Below are 16,008 nucleotides of genomic sequence, written 5' to 3'. Positions count from 1 at the left end.
TTTCCTTTACATAACACCTTTGCCAAAAACAACCTCCTGATCAGGACTCCAAGCTGCTTCGGATTCCCACCACTTATAACTCTCGATAACCAACGGCCATTCCATTCCACCCCTCTACCCCGCCGGATACAGCTATCAACCCCGTTTCGTTCGATGTTGACGATATAAACGAATCTTGTCGGCTACTCATTTTTTTCCCCGGTCTTTATATAATCCTGACGGCTCGGTGTTTCTAACGGTTTATTACGGCACAATAGCCGTGATCAGTGCTTTTTTGCGATGGGAGGGGCGGCCGAGACGTTAATTCTCGATATCCTACGTACGTAAGCACGGTACGGAATTTTTGATCTGGATATCAAAGTAGGTTGGACTAATTTTTATTTATCTGCGCGCATAGGGAAACGACAGGAAGAAGAACCGGATCAAAATGGTATTTACATTTCCTCCTCTACTCCCAAAATCCATCCACATACGTCATATCACCAAAACTAACAATTTCTTTTTTCCAACAAAAATATAGAAGGAACTAGTCCCGGACAATCTGAAATCAGTACATCATGGGCGCTCTTCATTCTCGTTGCTCTCCTGCTCGTGGCACTCTTTACGTCGTATTACCTCCAGTTGAAGAAGATTCAAGCGGTCCATGAAACTGTTATCAGTATATTCGCTGGGATGTTTGTGGGATTGATTATTAGGCTTAGTCCTGCGACGAATATTCAGAATACGGTGACTTTCGATCAGAAGTTCTTTTTCAATTTGATCTTGCCGCCGATTATTATGAACAGTGGGTACGAGTTGCATCAGGTGGGTTCTCTCTCTCTCTCTTTCTCTTTCAGAATTTTTGTATAGAGCTTGTGGTGGGAGATGCTAATGATGGGGGCATTGAAAAGGCGAACTTTTTCCGGAATTTAGGGACGATATTAACATTTGCGCTGGCGGGAACGTTCTTGTCGGCTGTTACACTCGGGTAGCTATCCTCGTCGATTTCTCCGGGTTTTAGGCGAAACCGTCCTAGCTAACTTTATATTAACCTAACTAGTATAATCCTCTACGTCTGGGCCTGGCTCGCTATCTCAATCGAAGGTCTCTCCGTCTCCTTTGTCGACGCAATCGCTGTGGGCGCTACTCTATCCGCCACCGACCCGGTCACCATTCTAGCTATCTTCAACACCTATAAAGTCGATCCAAAGCTGTACACGATCATCTTCGGCGAATCGATCCTAAACGATGCCGTCGCTATCGTTATGTTCGAAACCGCACAAGCGTTTCACGAAGAAAGTGCAGCTGCGAAGGTCAATCCGTTCAGCTTTATTAAAGGTGTTGGATGGTTCTTTATGATTTTCTTCTTCTCGCTTCTTATAGGGATCTTGGTCGGTGTGGGGACAGCATTGTTATTGAAATATACGTATATCCGACGATTTCCAAAGACCGAAACGTGTTTTATTCTCCTTGTCGCGTATGGGACCTATCTTTTCTCCACGGGGATCCACGCATCCGGTATCGTTTCGTTGTTATTCTGTGGGATAACATTGAAACATTACGCTTATTACAATATGTCACGAAGGACGCAGCTTGCGACGAAATACTTGTTCCAGGCGTTAGCCCAATTGGCCGAGAACTTTGTGTTTATTTACCTGGGGATCAGTCTTTTCACCGAATCGCATCAAGTGTGGAATCCGTTGTTTATTATCGTTACTTCCGTGGGAATCTGTGCGGCAAGATGGGTTGCTGTTTTCCCGTTGAGTAAGGGGATTAATTGGGTGATACGGTATAGAGCTTCGAGAAGGGGAAGGAATTCTTCGACGGTACCGGATGAGTTGCCTTATGCTTACCAGATGATGTTGTTCTGGGCGGGACTCAGGGGCGCTGTTGGGGTAGCTTTAGCGTCAGGGTTTCAAGGAGATAATGGCAACGCGCTTAGAGCTACGGTTCTTGTGGTGGTGGTTTTGACGGTGATTGTGTTTGGAGGGACGACGGCTAAGATGTTGGAGATTTTGGGGATTAGGACTGGAGTGGTGGAGGAGATTGATAGTGATGATGAGTTTGATATTCAGAATTCGAGTAGTTACTGGAAATACCAGAATGGAGGGGAGAGAGGGGAAAGAGGGGAAAGAGGGGGGAGTGGGGAAAGGAGTAGAGGGGTGCCGTTGGCGAACGTGGATCCGAGTGCTGATAGAGACGGTGGGAGGGGTAATGGAAGTGCGTTTGGAAGGGATGCTAGGAGTGTTTATGGAGCTGGTGGAAGTTCTGGAAGAACGGGGTCGAGAAGGGATTTGGGGAAAAGATCGAGGGATGGGAGTCAAGTTGATTTACTTTATGGGCATGGTGGTGGTGAGGAAGATGGGTATGATAGTGATATGAGTGATCTACCACCCATGGCGGCGAGGAGGGGGAGTAAAGCTTCTTCGCCGAATAATTTGGCGACACCGGTTGAAGGGGGTAGTAGGAGTTTGAGTCCTAGAGTTGGGGCTGGAGAGGGCAGCAGTACGACTGGAGGAGGCGGAGCGATGGTTAATCCGGTCAGTGCGCTTAGTCAGTTGGTCAGAGGGACTGTGGAGGATCAAGCAGAGTGGTTTAGACAGTTGGATGAAGGGTATATTAAGCCGCATTTGTTATTGGATAGTTCGAAGGGACATGATGGGGGCGGACCTGTTTAAAAGAACGACTTTTATGAGGAATTTGATAATGAGTCTTGAAGACCGGTTGCATGGGTATGAAACTACTATTCATCCGGTTTTGATTGTTTTGGTTTTTTTTGTTTGATTTGGATCTGGTATTCGGGATGTGTATTATCCTTTTCTTTTTTTTTTCTTTTCTCTTTTTATCATCATTGTTATGCATTTTATTCATGCATCGGTGGATAATTCTCTTTTTAGTTGTTATTCATGTTTATAGATTTGGATATTCTTTGTACATGCTTTTTATTTTTTTCTTCTCTTGCATTTCATTTCATTTTCATGAAGTAGTGCATCGGAGGCGGAGAATCATTGATCTAATAGAATAATATTCCAATTTGTTAGTTAGTAATCCTTGCATGCTACATAGTGCTTAGTGTATATAATTCACGAATCACGGAATTTATGAGGGTCATAAGTAGATTTAAAGATGATGACAGGCGTGAGCCCCAGGTTTGATTTTTTCTAGTTGTATATATAGTACATGAATCCTCTACCCTTCTAAATATCGTACAATCCCCATCCCACCAATACAACCCCTAGAAATGAATGCTTTTTTTTGTAGATTTTTAAACGCCCCGTTCATGAAGATAACTCCGTCCATATGCTTTTTTTTTGGTTTGTCGTATAGTACACCAAAGATTCCTCCTCCGTAATATTATCGTACACTTCTTTCCAAATTGACTCCCTGAGCCCATCTTGTGCATAAATGCTTCCTCAAAATCGTAGTAAACCCGGTTATCGTAAATAATAGCTAGCATCCATCGTCTCTATCGGTCGATAGTCGAGGCCATATGGAAATCTAGGCCTTAACACCTCCCATAACATTCCCGATAGCATCACCAATAGTAGCAACAACGCCACCATCCTGTCTGGCGCTCTCGACCTTAGCGGCACCGGATTCGGTCACAACGGTCACAACGCCGTTTTTGACGCCATCACCGATTTTTTGGCATTGTTCGGCTTGGAAGGCGCAGGCTACTCCAACGGCGGTGATGACTCCGGCTGTGATTCCGCCGTCTGGGATTGGAGCGGCGGTGATGAGGGTGGTGGAGGCGAGGAGGGAGAAGAGGATTGTGGTGAATTGCATTTTGAAGGGTGGTTTTTTTTGGTGGATACCGGTGTGGTTTTTTGGGGTTGAGAGAGAGTGGATGGTGAATCGAAGGATTCTGAAAGAGTGTATTTGAGGAAGTGAGTGAGTGAGTGAGTGTGGTGGAGATGATCGGTGGTGATGATGGTGGAGAGAAGTGGGATTGGAGTGGGTGGAGGGGAGATATTTATACATAATTGTTGAGGTTATGACGATAGTATAGGATACCGTTCCTTCTGTATTCTCGACTCTTTCTGGAAGGTCTCATTTTCTCATCTTCTTCATCTTCAGCTCCGCATGTTTTGGTTCAATTCTACGGAGTAATGGGGAAGGAAAAAAATCCTAACACTTCAATGTTTTTTTCATTTCCTCCGTCAAATTACGGAGAATATTGTTTTGACAAGAGAGATCAGAAACTTCGAAGCTTCCTTTCGAGTTTCTAGAAGTGTCATGGTGCGCCGTACTGAAAAAAACGTGGATGAGGGATACCGGTAACCGGCAGGCTGCCACGCGAGCTCTCTACCGAATTTTTTAAGCGGAGAGCGCCCTTTGTCGGATTCCATTTCTAGAAGGATGGGACAAGTTAGGTATCCGACATTGTGCATTATTCGGGAGAAACATCTTTGTCTTTTTTCTCCCTTTCCCTGGATTTTTACCTGTTCATGGTTTAACCTGGAGAAAACATCATTGGATGATTTGAAGCTGGAGGGATTGTAGAATTTTCTGTCTCCGCAGGTCTGTTTTACATGGAAATCTGTACGGCAGAGGAATGGAAAAGAGCTAGGTAGTTCTTGATCAGTGGTGTTGAAAATTTGTGGTTTTTGTTGCATTTTTTTAAGTAGTCTAAACCGTATTGGGCTTAGATACTTGCCGGAAAGGGTAGGTATGCAGGGTCTCGGCAAGTGTCAAGGGGCTGAAAGGTGCGATCCGGGGTTGTGGCGGAGGGTTTTTTGTGGAACAAGCGAATTTGGGATCTGGTACCTGGCCGGGCCTGACATTAAACCTTGCCCTTAATTGGACTAAGTACTCCATGTATGACGTCTGGGGGCGAGACTGAGCTGAACTTGTTGAAGTTTTTAGCTTTTATGGGTTCTTGAGCTCCGCGAGGTGGTGAAGTAAGGGACTGAACTGCATGTTATTGGTGGGAAAGGGAAATTAATGAAGGTTCGAAGGGCACAGTATCTTATTGATTTGAGGATAGTTATTAATGTAGTATCTCGCACGCGAGGGCACATTAATCTTCGCAATTTTTTTTAACTCGATGCGTTACGTAGGTTTCAATTAACTTCCAGAGCTCGAGAGGTTTGCTAGCATAGTGCATGCATTATGGTTGTACTGGTGGAAGTGCAGTATTTCAACAGAAAACTTACAACCCTTGAACTCCTCCAATTAATATATTTTCAATGGAAGATATTAAACTGCCAGTTAGTCCCGTTACAAGGAACCCTTGAGGACAGTGTGATTTTGAAAGTTATACTATTTATTATTATTATAAATATTTTCTAAGACTACATATCTCCTTCTGACACATTATCATATTACCACAGCTCGTCGATGCTCTCGGAAGCTTTAAGGGGAACAAGAACGGAAAAGAAAAGAAAAACAAAAAAGTAGTATAGAAGGATAGAAGACCCATAGGAGACTTTGTGTAGGCCTTAAAGGGCCAAGATGTATGTGCGTATTCGTAACCAAAACTTCAAATAGTGCATGTCTTTCGCAATTCGACTAGTCGCCAAGGTCTCCAAACTCGTTTGTTGAATTATATATCTATCAGTTGATAAATAAAGGATATCGTAAATAAAGGAAATCATTCTTGTTGGTTGATTTTTATCTTGAGAATTGGAGAAAGTCCGTTTTGGAGGCGATTGCGTTCTCCTAATACCATAAAAATGGCTAGGATGATTAACCGGCAAGTGTATCAGCCAGAGCGACGGGCACAGCACCGTTTTGCTCAACGGTCTTCTCCCTCTGGGCGCCAATGTCCTCGATCGCTTGTTTACCCGCGTCACCAACCGCTTTACATTCTTCAGGTAGCGCAGCACAGGCCAGTCCAGCGACTGTCGCTGCGGCTCCGAGCTGGGGTTCCGGTACCGGAGCAGCAGCGATGAAAGCGGTGAAAGAGAGAAGGGAGAGGATGATGGTGAATTGCATTTTGAGAGTTCTGTGGCGTTGAGATACCTCGGTTCTAGAGTATTCTAAGGAAGAGAAGAAAGTGGTGGGATTGAAAGTAGTGGTTTCGGGGTATAATATAGATGGGAGACTGAGCGGACGAGCACTTGACCAAATGATTGTAGTAAATAGGTGACTATGATTTTGATGATTGTGATGATAGTAGGGGAAAATATTCTACAGAAGGGCAGAGAAGAGATATTTATACACCATTAGTACATTCGAGACCAGGAAGGTATTAGATAAGGTAACGAGAATACTATCCTTGTTGATGCCCTGACTGCGAAGCTTAAACTATCATGATCGTTTCTCCCCTTTCCTCTCTCGAGGTCTCTAGAAAGAATTAGGCAGACAATGGTTATTGTATTTCCCAATCTACAAGCTCGCATCGCCTCGAAAGCAGGTGTGCAGGAGGTCATTGATCGCCCCGTTGCAATTTCGATATATATACATATTATATGTACGTACAAAAAACCTCTTCCTAACACTCGGCTGTCCCCGTCTGGCAGCCTTACCCGATATGAGATCCTTCCCGATTCTTAAACGAGGGATCTCTTTTGCGGGATCTAGGTAGTTCCCGAAGTCAGGGGAGACATTTGAGAGGTCGCCCTACCAAACCTTACATTGCATGATATTGCCGATATGTGTTACGTAAGCCGGCACCCATAAAGATTCTTCGAAAACCAACTGGAAAGAAAGCGGCAAACCAAAAGTTCTTTCTAAGTTCGAGGAAGTTTTGTAGGTAGCAGAATAGAAGTCAAAGGCTCCGCGTAGACTTTGAGCGCTATATACAGGTCATTTGGATCGTTGTGAACAATAGTGATCTATAAACTTCTAAAGCACGGCGGATAGCATCAATTTTCGTCTTTTAGACTAGCATTAATTATTCTTGTAGGGGCGTAGAGAATAAGCCAATCTATATACACATATGCACTTAAAACTACCGCTAGATTTATAGATAACGAGCGGAACTTATGGGATAATTATCACCACAATCTTTTTGTCATTTATTTGTCACCTTGGCTGTATGTCTGGGCTCTCTGTTATTTTGAAGGTTATGGACCAGCTTGAACTCCGCTGCACGTCTAGGACACCTAATTTCTATTTTTTTGAATTCTCCTTGGAAATTTGTGGTTTATACAAAAGTATGGTTTCGTTGTTTTGTCGTGTTTCTGTAGAAGGCACAAACTACATGTACACGACTCATATACTTAAGAAGTCTATATGCTCATGAGCTCACCGGAGATGAGATAGGATACTTCATGGCTTCTAGATGAGACCATTGAGATCACTGCTATACTATAATACGTTAAGATTTTAGGAAGAATTAGAGCCAAAAAGTGGGTGAAATAAGTCACATATAGGTGGTATGCTACAGTTGTATTTGCGTTCAAATATCGATAGCATAGGATAGTTTACTCCGCGTGTGCCAGGGTAAGACCACTTTAGACTGTGAATTGGTGAAACGGAGCCAACATCACTTAGCTATAGATGTAGAATTCTGTAATTGGTTTCTTTTGGAGAGTTTGGTAGTGTATAGTTCACCCCCCACAGATAACATTAGATTCAATTATAAAATTAAAGTACATCATATCTTTCCCAAAGAGTCCTCCAGATTTTATTATCTCAGGATGGAGGTTATATCGGCTTCATTGAGATACAGATAATTCCAATTGATAAAGAAAGACAACAAGAAGTAGAAAGGAAAAAAAGGATAAGGGTTGAGTAAAGAAACGATAAAACTATTAAATAGTTTAATGAGTTTGAAAGGACTGTATCAGAGTAAAGAGATCCTGATCCAAGGCTCGTGGCTTTTCCAAAAAGGGCCTCGGGGCCCTTTATTCCTTCTTCCAGCCTCCAGGGAAGAATCCACCTTTGCCAGTTCCGACGCTCCAACCACCATCGTCCTTAGCAGCGTCCCATTGGCGATGGCCAGACTCTTTGACACCCTCTTTGACCCCATCGCCAACCTTTTGGCATTGTTCGGCTTGGAAGGCGCAGCCTACTCCAACGACGGCTCCAGCTATAGCCCCAACAACAGGTTCGGGAACTGGGGCAGCAGCAATGAGAGTAGTAGAAGCGAAGATGGAAAGAATGATAGTAGTGAACTGCATTTTGAAAGATGGAATAGTCTTTTTTGGTGAGATACGAAGGAGTGTAAGGTGTAATTTAAATTTTCTTAAAGAAAGATAGTGGTAGAATCAAGAAGATTATTTGATTTTGTAAATGAGTGTAGGAAAGTTGGTTTGTGAGGTGGTGATGATTATGAAAAGAGCAGACTTATGATGGGATAGAGCGACGTATTTATAGACTGTTCGAACTGCCTGTTCTAGTAGTATATCAAAAACTATGAGCTGAAATTGGGGTGATGATATTATCTTCAGCGCCCTTACTCAAGGATATTATCTTTTCTATTCTATAGATGCTAACTTGAAATTTTGGAAGCAGGTTTAGGCGGCCTCTTAGATGTGGAAGAGCGAGGGGTTCTATAATGCATCGTTGTCTCTTACCCCCCTCGGGTTTGCAGAGGAGCTGGTGTGACTGGGGACGTATATCCAAACCCTTTCAAGACTTGAAGCCCTTCAATCTACTGGTTCATTCTAATTTCCACTATGTACCTAGGTACTTGATTACAGAAGAAAGTATCAATTGAGATTCGTTACTCCCTACGAATCAACGGAAGCCATGAGTTCTTGGGTCCGCCGCACTCCCTGCTATCAACTATGCCGCTTTCGGACATCTTTATACTTCGAATTCTTAAAAACACAAGGTTTTATCTTTGTACAGTAAGACGTCGACAATACAAATTCACCGGCTAGATATAGGATAGATATCGTGTGTTCGGGGAGATGCCCAGCGCAATAATTGTGATACATTGAATATCATATAACCAAACCCGGCCTTGAAAGTACGGGTAGGATATCATGTTCACATATGAATATGCGCATACCGAGTGGCCTCTCTATTTGGACCAACTGCATCTCGACCTCTCCTGGGCTTAGGATATCGGATCTCGTGTTGTACGAGCTTTAAGGTGTAGGCTACCCATGATACCTCCCGAGTCCGTTATAAATCTCTCAAGGAGAGCCCTCTAAGCTCCCTCGGCAATCTGATTCGATGGCAGTTAAGGAAGCTTTTCCCGACCGTATCGCAGCAAGGAGGGCCTTGAAGAATTGTCCCTGACGCCATGCATCGCACTCGGGGATATATATCGAAAGTCATAAGTTCGGATTTTTCCGTCGTTAACGTTCTGCTAATGTTTATTCAAAAGTGAGAAACAGTAAGAATAACAATATAGGATATTCTTTTATATGATCAATCAGAAGCTAGATTCTGGACTCCTAAACAAAAATCTGCCTCTATTCCACACCAAAATTAATATGCAAGAAAGTCAACGTCTTTCGTAGCCTCGATATCACGACTTCAGGGTAAAGTTTGGTTGTTTTGTTGTATTTTTTTTGATTTCTAGAGGGCTAAACTGGATGAGGTTTAGGTACCTACGGAAAAGGGTATGCAAGGGGGAGGCGGTCCGTAGCGAGGATCTTGTGGAACGAGCGATCGATTGGCTCAAGCCTTGCGCTGTAGGTTAAATTTACCTTAATGACTCTGCAACAAAGAAGCCAGGGACGGGGTTCATGGGTCTAATAGTTACAGAGGGAACCAATGAAGATATGTCATCTATGGAGAGGATCGGGGCATCGTGATCAAAATCGTTTTTGCAAAGGGCCTGGACAGAGCACATTTAGTGATATCACAAAACGGCCTGGCGAATTTACAATCAATCACAAAAGGGCCACAAGTTCTAGAAGTACCCTAGTACCCAATATTAATTTCTAAAGGCTAGTATCAGTGTAATCTATCCTTGAATCGCTCTTAGGTCTCTTCACTGGTAGGAAGATCTGAGAATCAAGCACACAAGATTATATCTAGAGCCGTGTTTCCCGTCAATGTCAACGGCATGTTCCGTTCGGTGCCCAACCTCGTTTTTATGACTTATCACGAAAGACTTCGCTGCCCTCCTAGCAAACTTAACTTGGAGGCCGGCCCAGGCGAAGATTTTACTAACCAATAATTTGATTTGCAGTTAGCTTTACATTTAACTTTTGCAGGGATCCAGCCTTTAGCCAATCTTCCAACTAGGAGATGATGCAGCTCTCAATATTAACATCTACTGATATATGTATACAACCCGATTTGACCCACCCCCAATGCATCAACCACTTTCCTTTCGGGTGGGTTTATAATTTAATGATTGGGATCCGAACTCTAGTTAATCCCGGGCCCATTATATATTATAAATGGTGTCTATGAAAACTCTGGAGCTTAATTTCACATCTAACTCTCAAGCTTGCTGTGTATACATGTACAAGAAGTTTTCCAAGTTCCTTGGGCTTTTAATACTCCGTACTTGAACTTTGACTGACCTAAAGAAGTGCTACAAAACTCGTCGCAGTCTTGGCACGCTCGATAAGCGAAGAAATTTTGAGGATGTATGTCGGGAATAATCAATAGACTCAAAATCATTAAATGATTGGTCGGGTGTTGGGCGCGTATTGCAAGGATTCAACCCTCAAAGTGCCGGCTTTGCGGCATGGTGGGGTAACCATAAGGCTCACGGTTTTGAGAGACGTAATATATATATGTATCTTGGGCTGAGACCCAACCGTCCAAGGACAGTTGTATACCTACAGCAAGTAGTTAACTGTAGCGAAAGATTTTCGCTGGCTCTATCGCGACATATCGAGTCGAACTTGTGGGGCCGCGGTGCGCGGCCTAGTTAATACTATACTATACAAGCACTTATATCAAGTGAACGATCAACCGGGGTTTCACTATATATAGCGGGCTAGTAGAAATGGCTTCGAAAGAGTATAACTCCTATGGCGACATTGCCGGCGACACCATTTTCATCGGCGATCAGAGTTTCCAAGCGGAAACCATTCATTTCGGTTCCTCAAGTAGGTTCAAGGCTCGACATTAATGCATTGCACTTCAAGCCCGAAAACTTGTCGTACCCAAGCTTAGAGACCCCGCAACCCGATAGTATAGAAGATTGATACTAACCATTTTTCCATGGATCCACCGAAACTTTTATAAAAATGTATAGACAAGAACAAATATCTAGAAGATCTATACTCCGCTGGGTGCGACCCATCCGCAATAAAGGAGCGATTAGCGGATGAAGCAGACCTTATCAACGAATCCTTAGCCTGGATTTTTCAGAATGAAACATTCAAGAGCTGGCTTGGGGGCGAGAGCCATCAGATCTTGCGTATCACTGCTGGGCCCGGAAAGGGGAAAACAATGACAATGATCGGAATAATCAACCACCTGGAGACTGCCATAACACCGGCGGTAGAATGCGAGATGTCTTACTTCCTATGCCTCGGGGAAGACGTCCGTCTTAGTAGCCCTGCGGAAATCATGAAGGCCTTGTTACATCAAATACTTACGAGGAAGTCAAACAAATACCTCAGACACCATCTTAGCGAGCCATACGACAAAAAGGGTTCCAAGATGTTTGAAGGTGCAAATGCGTATATATTCTTACGGAAGATCTTAATGGATATAATAATTGATAGTCACGCCGACAAATTTTATTTCCTCATCGACGGTCTGGACGAGTGTAAAAACCTCGACATCTTGCTGGAATTCATCAAAAACACAACTACATCTAGCAATAAGGTTTACTGGCTAGTAGCTAGTCGCAATTTGCCTCGTATTGAGGGGTTCTTTGACAACTTTGAACAAAAAGGCTACCCACAGCTCATAATCAGGTTCGAGGATTGTGATGAAGAAATAAACTTCGGTATAACGAAATACATTTTACGGGATGTGAACGCGTTAGACGATTACTACGACGAGGAGAGCAGGAACCGAATTTTCGAAGCTCTAAGCAACAGATCTAACGGAACATATTTGTGGATAAGATTTGCTTGTAAAGCACTAAAACTAAAACCAACTACTAGCATGGAGGAACTTGACAAAATCCCTACTGAACTAGCCAAGATATATGACAAAATAGTGGAAACCTTGAGCGGTGATAAAGATTGGGAGATCATGCTGTTAATCATTCATACAGCCACAGCGGCCTTACGCCCATTGAGACTAGACGAGATGATGGCCCTGATCAAATACGACTCAACAGTACTTGAGATTTCGGTATCAGGAATGCTGAGATTGATCAAAAGGCTCATTCAATGCAGCTCTTTTCTGACACTTCGGGATGGGTCGATACACTTTATACATCATACTGCGAGAGAACACTTTGAAAACCGATCTGAGGTACTATCAAGACACAAAATTCTCTACCAAAAATGTCTCCAGGTATTCCAGGAAAAGTTGGCGAACGGAATGGGTAGTGGAACTAGGGAGCCAGTAGGCTATCTGGAGTACGCTTGCTGTTATTGGGGCAGCCATTTTCTTCTGTATTTGAGATATAACACAGATAACTGGGGCGATGCCGAAAAAAAGGCAGCAAGGGAGCAGATATCAGTATTTCTCTGCCGCGATCTCCTCAACTGGGCCACAGCTCTTGGTGGGATTAAAAAGGTTGCGAAAGGGGTAGCTCAGCTGGCTGAATTTGAGGAGAACAGTTATTTTAACTTGGTAAGCACTTGCTTGTAAATGCATGGAAAGCTATAGTATTTTCCTACCTAGATCCACATCGATGAAGATGGTCCGAGCAGGGCTCGCAGAGACTAGATTCAACTGATCCTGACGCATCGATATTAAAAAGTTGACCGGGCATGACTTCTTACTAACCTTGGCCACCCAACCAGAAACTCGAAGATGCTGGTCTTACAAACAGAATATTGGAGGCTCGGGAATTCCTATCAGACCAACGATCACTTCTCGAGGAGGACCCCCTCTATATACACTCAGGTATTCTATTTAGCCCTGCAAACGGTGCAATCAAAGCAGCATATAAATCCAAGATCCCATCATGGGTCAAAAAGGAGCCTCGCACGACCTACTATCGGGACCAGTGTTTTCGCGTTTTCGAAGGATTCGAACTCGGCGTTGGAATGATCTCTCGATCTCCTGATGCATTGGCTCTTTCTCTCAATGCTGAAACCGTTGCAGTTGGGTTCAACGGATCGAAAAAACTGGATGACGAGGGGGGGTTTCTTCGCGAGACCATCCAAATATGGGATGTAGCTTTCGGGGCTTGTATGCTCTCAATCCAGTTCAGAGGTGATGAAATTGCTCACCGTTTACCAAGACAAGACTCCGATTTGCTCTTCAAAGGCATCGGTTTCACAGAGGATAGAAAAAAACTTGTCGTAATATCCAGGCAGTCTGATGAATCGACTGGCGAGCGTTACGAAGACATCTTTTCCCGGTTTGAAGTTGCTACTGGGAACCTGGAAATTTTATTTGCATTTCCAGCTGACAAAAAGCTTAAGACTCCAGAAAATAGATTAGGGGCTAAGCGGAGAAGTGCAACTCCTGCTTCTTTACTTCTGTCTCCGAATTGTCAGTACTGCGTGGGGTTCGACGCTGAGGGTCGAGACATTTTTATTTTCAAAACGGACGCCGAATTGAACCCGAATCCAATCTATCTTTCCCATGAACATCCTAATCGTATCGAACAAATTGTTTTTTCTCCAAATAGCGAGGTTTTCGCAACCATATCGAAGAATTTCGATGACCATAGCGAGAAAGCTCTTTCCCACTGCTCGAAGCTCTGCGCCGAAGTGCGAATTTGGGACGTACAGACGGCAGCTTTGAGACATACTATCAGACCCTTCTCGCGATACTACCTTCACATCTTATATCGTGTCTCTAAAACCAAGGTTTCGATGCATTTCTCTCAGGATGGAGGCCTTCTAGCGATTTTAGCCGCTAATAGTACGTTTGAGGAAGGGCGAGTTAACATGATCGAGATGTGGAAACCTTCTAGTGGCGAGTTTGTAGGTCCTATTTGCTTCAATGCAATAGTAGAAGAAGATAGTTTTTCTTTTCTGCGAAGCAACAGTATTTTCGTCTGTACGACGAGATCAAAAAACGGCAGGGTGCCCAAAACATGGATTTTTAATATTTGCACCGATGGTGAAAGCGGTGCTACCACTCTGCACGTGCATCAAGCCGTTCCGCAACGAACTTTTGCCGCACGGCTTTCCGACAACCATATTTTATGCCAATCGAAATCATACGATCAGGATTCTCAGAAGGAATCGAGCCATCGGTGGCTCATTTGGGACCTTGAAAATGATAATACTATCCATTGGACGATACCAGCAACAAGCCATCGATTGTTTGCTTTATCTGAAGCCAAAAATATTTTGGCAATAGCTTCTCAGAGTGGGCTTAGTCTATGGAATACGAAAGACTATCCCAAACCAATATCCTCAACCAGCACACGATGGGAATCAAAAACATACGATCCTCTAACTGATCTCTTTCAAAATCGATTGCCAAGTCCACGTCATATGGAAGAATACATACCCGTCTTCGAACCTGGCCCTGACGGAATCAATCAGAAAGGGACTAATGCTAGCCCTCTCGGTCTTAGAACCAACTTAATCAATTTAGATCTTTTTATTTTTAAGATCGGGGTGGCAGAATTTCTCCGCTGGCCAATAGTACAAATTTGCAACAAAATGATTTCTGAATATATCACCGGTAGCAAAAACGATACTCTTTTCGGAAAGCACGGTGCGATAGTCTCTGCGCACAATATCTCAAACGATCGGACCATAGCGGTCACAGCGGGAGAAGACATATGGATATGGGGCGTAGAGAATCAGGAACTCCAGCAAATTATACATCTCGAGGGCGACCGGTACGACAAGTTAAGCCAGCGGGCTACTTGTATTTCATTCTCTCGGGACGATCAGCTTTTGTTCGCGTGGTCTGAGGCTGTGAGTAAGTTTACAGGCAAATGCACACAAAACTTACATATTTATGACCTCCGTGAAACGCCAAGGGAGCCATCCGAGTCATGTCAGGGATGGCATTTCGAAATGCACGGTTATAATTCCCCTGTTACGGTAATGGCCATCTCACCAGACAATTCAACTATTATGTGCATGTATACAGAGGCGGGATCGGGGCCTGATTATGTCACTACCATTGGTAGCATCCGTCTGGAAAAGCTAGAATCACGCACACCCTCTCTATGGCGATACCTCCCTATCCAAACCTTCCAAAAGACCAGGATTATATTAAGTTTCGCCCATGACGTTTTTAGAATGTCATTAAAGCAGCGAGAGGCCCCCTTCGTCTTATGCCCGGGCTCTACAAAGGGAGTAGTGACTGCTTCATATTCTGAGGACGGTAGACTCTTGGCGTTTGCCGATGACGCCTGGGTATATTTATATGACGCGGAGGAAAATTTAATTTCTGGGGTCAGGGTCGGGGCTGATCTGAAAATTCATCGACTATCGATTTGTTCGGGAAATAGGTGCTTGAATGTGGGATATGTTAAATTTGGGCCCGCGGACCCGGGGAACAAGAGGATCCCGACACCGAGGAATGAGCAATATCCGATCCAGCGCTCGAGTTCTCCCTTGCGAGGGCTGCAGTTAAGAAAGTATCCTTTCAAGAGGGATATCGACGCGGTTTGCGATGACTCCCCGTTTCTTTACTTCCACGATCATTGGCTTTGGTTCGGCAGTCACAAAATTTTTTGGATTCCTCGCCCATATCGATCTGAAAAGTATTCTTGCACGTCGGATGGTCTTGTAACCGTAGGCTGTCCTAATGGGAATGTTTACCGCTTACAGTTGGATCTAAAGGCACTCGCTGCAGAACTACAGACGGGCAGGAGTGAGCTGAGGAAAGATTGGTTCTGCATCTGTCGACTACAAGAAAAAGAGAGAGCTGCCCCTAATACTGGTCTCATTGGTGGCAGAAGCCACGAAGTACACCCTGATACTGATTTTTTAAATGATTCCGATTATTATTTTTGCCGGCAAATGGAGTCAAAGATGAATTCGCGTGAGTTCTTAGCTTATGGCATGCCTGGAGAAAGGAGATACTTTCTGCAATTGCAGGGCAATATACTCTCTGATAACTACTTTCAATCTTAAGCACGGACCACGGCATGCTTACGATACAAACAACTAC

The 16,008-nt window shown here is 43.8% G+C and overlaps 5 protein-coding genes across 5 annotated transcripts; 2 read left to right on the top strand and 3 right to left on the bottom strand.

Annotated features, from left to right (window-relative positions):
• Positions 1-279: 279 nt before the first annotated feature.
• Positions 280-2,657, top strand: AOL_s00079g281 (uncharacterized protein; the record flags this gene model as incomplete). The annotated part of the gene is made up of 5 exons (XM_011124156.1): positions 280-319; positions 398-430; positions 521-804; positions 891-967; positions 1,040-2,657. The coding sequence occupies 5 exons, from the start codon at positions 280-282 to the stop codon at positions 2,655-2,657; spliced, it is 2,052 nt and encodes a 683-aa protein (XP_011122458.1).
• Positions 2,658-3,477: 820 nt separating this feature from the next.
• Positions 3,478-3,765, bottom strand: AOL_s00079g280 (uncharacterized protein; the record flags this gene model as incomplete). Its single annotated transcript, XM_011124155.1, has 1 exon — positions 3,478-3,765. The coding sequence occupies one exon, from the start codon at positions 3,763-3,765 to the stop codon at positions 3,478-3,480; it is 288 nt and encodes a 95-aa protein (XP_011122457.1).
• A 1,902-nt stretch (positions 3,766-5,667) lies between these two features.
• AOL_s00079g279 (uncharacterized protein) lies at positions 5,668-5,916 on the bottom strand (the record flags this gene model as incomplete). Its single annotated transcript, XM_011124154.1, has 1 exon — positions 5,668-5,916. One exon carries the CDS (start codon positions 5,914-5,916, stop codon positions 5,668-5,670), a length of 249 nt encoding a protein of 82 aa, XP_011122456.1.
• Positions 5,917-7,772: 1,856 nt separating this feature from the next.
• On the bottom strand, positions 7,773-8,048 carry AOL_s00079g278 (uncharacterized protein; the record flags this gene model as incomplete). Its single annotated transcript, XM_011124153.1, has 1 exon — positions 7,773-8,048. The coding sequence occupies one exon, from the start codon at positions 8,046-8,048 to the stop codon at positions 7,773-7,775; it is 276 nt and encodes a 91-aa protein (XP_011122455.1).
• A 2,741-nt stretch (positions 8,049-10,789) lies between these two features.
• AOL_s00079g277 (uncharacterized protein) lies at positions 10,790-15,971 on the top strand (the record flags this gene model as incomplete). The annotated part of the gene is made up of 3 exons (XM_011124152.1): positions 10,790-10,892; positions 11,042-12,543; positions 12,717-15,971. The coding sequence occupies 3 exons, from the start codon at positions 10,790-10,792 to the stop codon at positions 15,969-15,971; spliced, it is 4,860 nt and encodes a 1,619-aa protein (XP_011122454.1).
• Positions 15,972-16,008: the final 37 nt, after the last annotated feature.

The sequence above is a fragment of the Orbilia oligospora genome, assembly GCF_000225545.1.
Source record: "Orbilia oligospora ATCC 24927 unplaced genomic scaffold scaffold00079, whole genome shotgun sequence".
In the NCBI taxonomy this organism is placed as follows: domain Eukaryota; kingdom Fungi; phylum Ascomycota; class Orbiliomycetes; order Orbiliales; family Orbiliaceae; genus Orbilia; species Orbilia oligospora.
The sequence above is the reverse complement of the archived record's forward strand: the minus strand, read 5'-3'. Positions and strand labels throughout refer to the sequence as shown.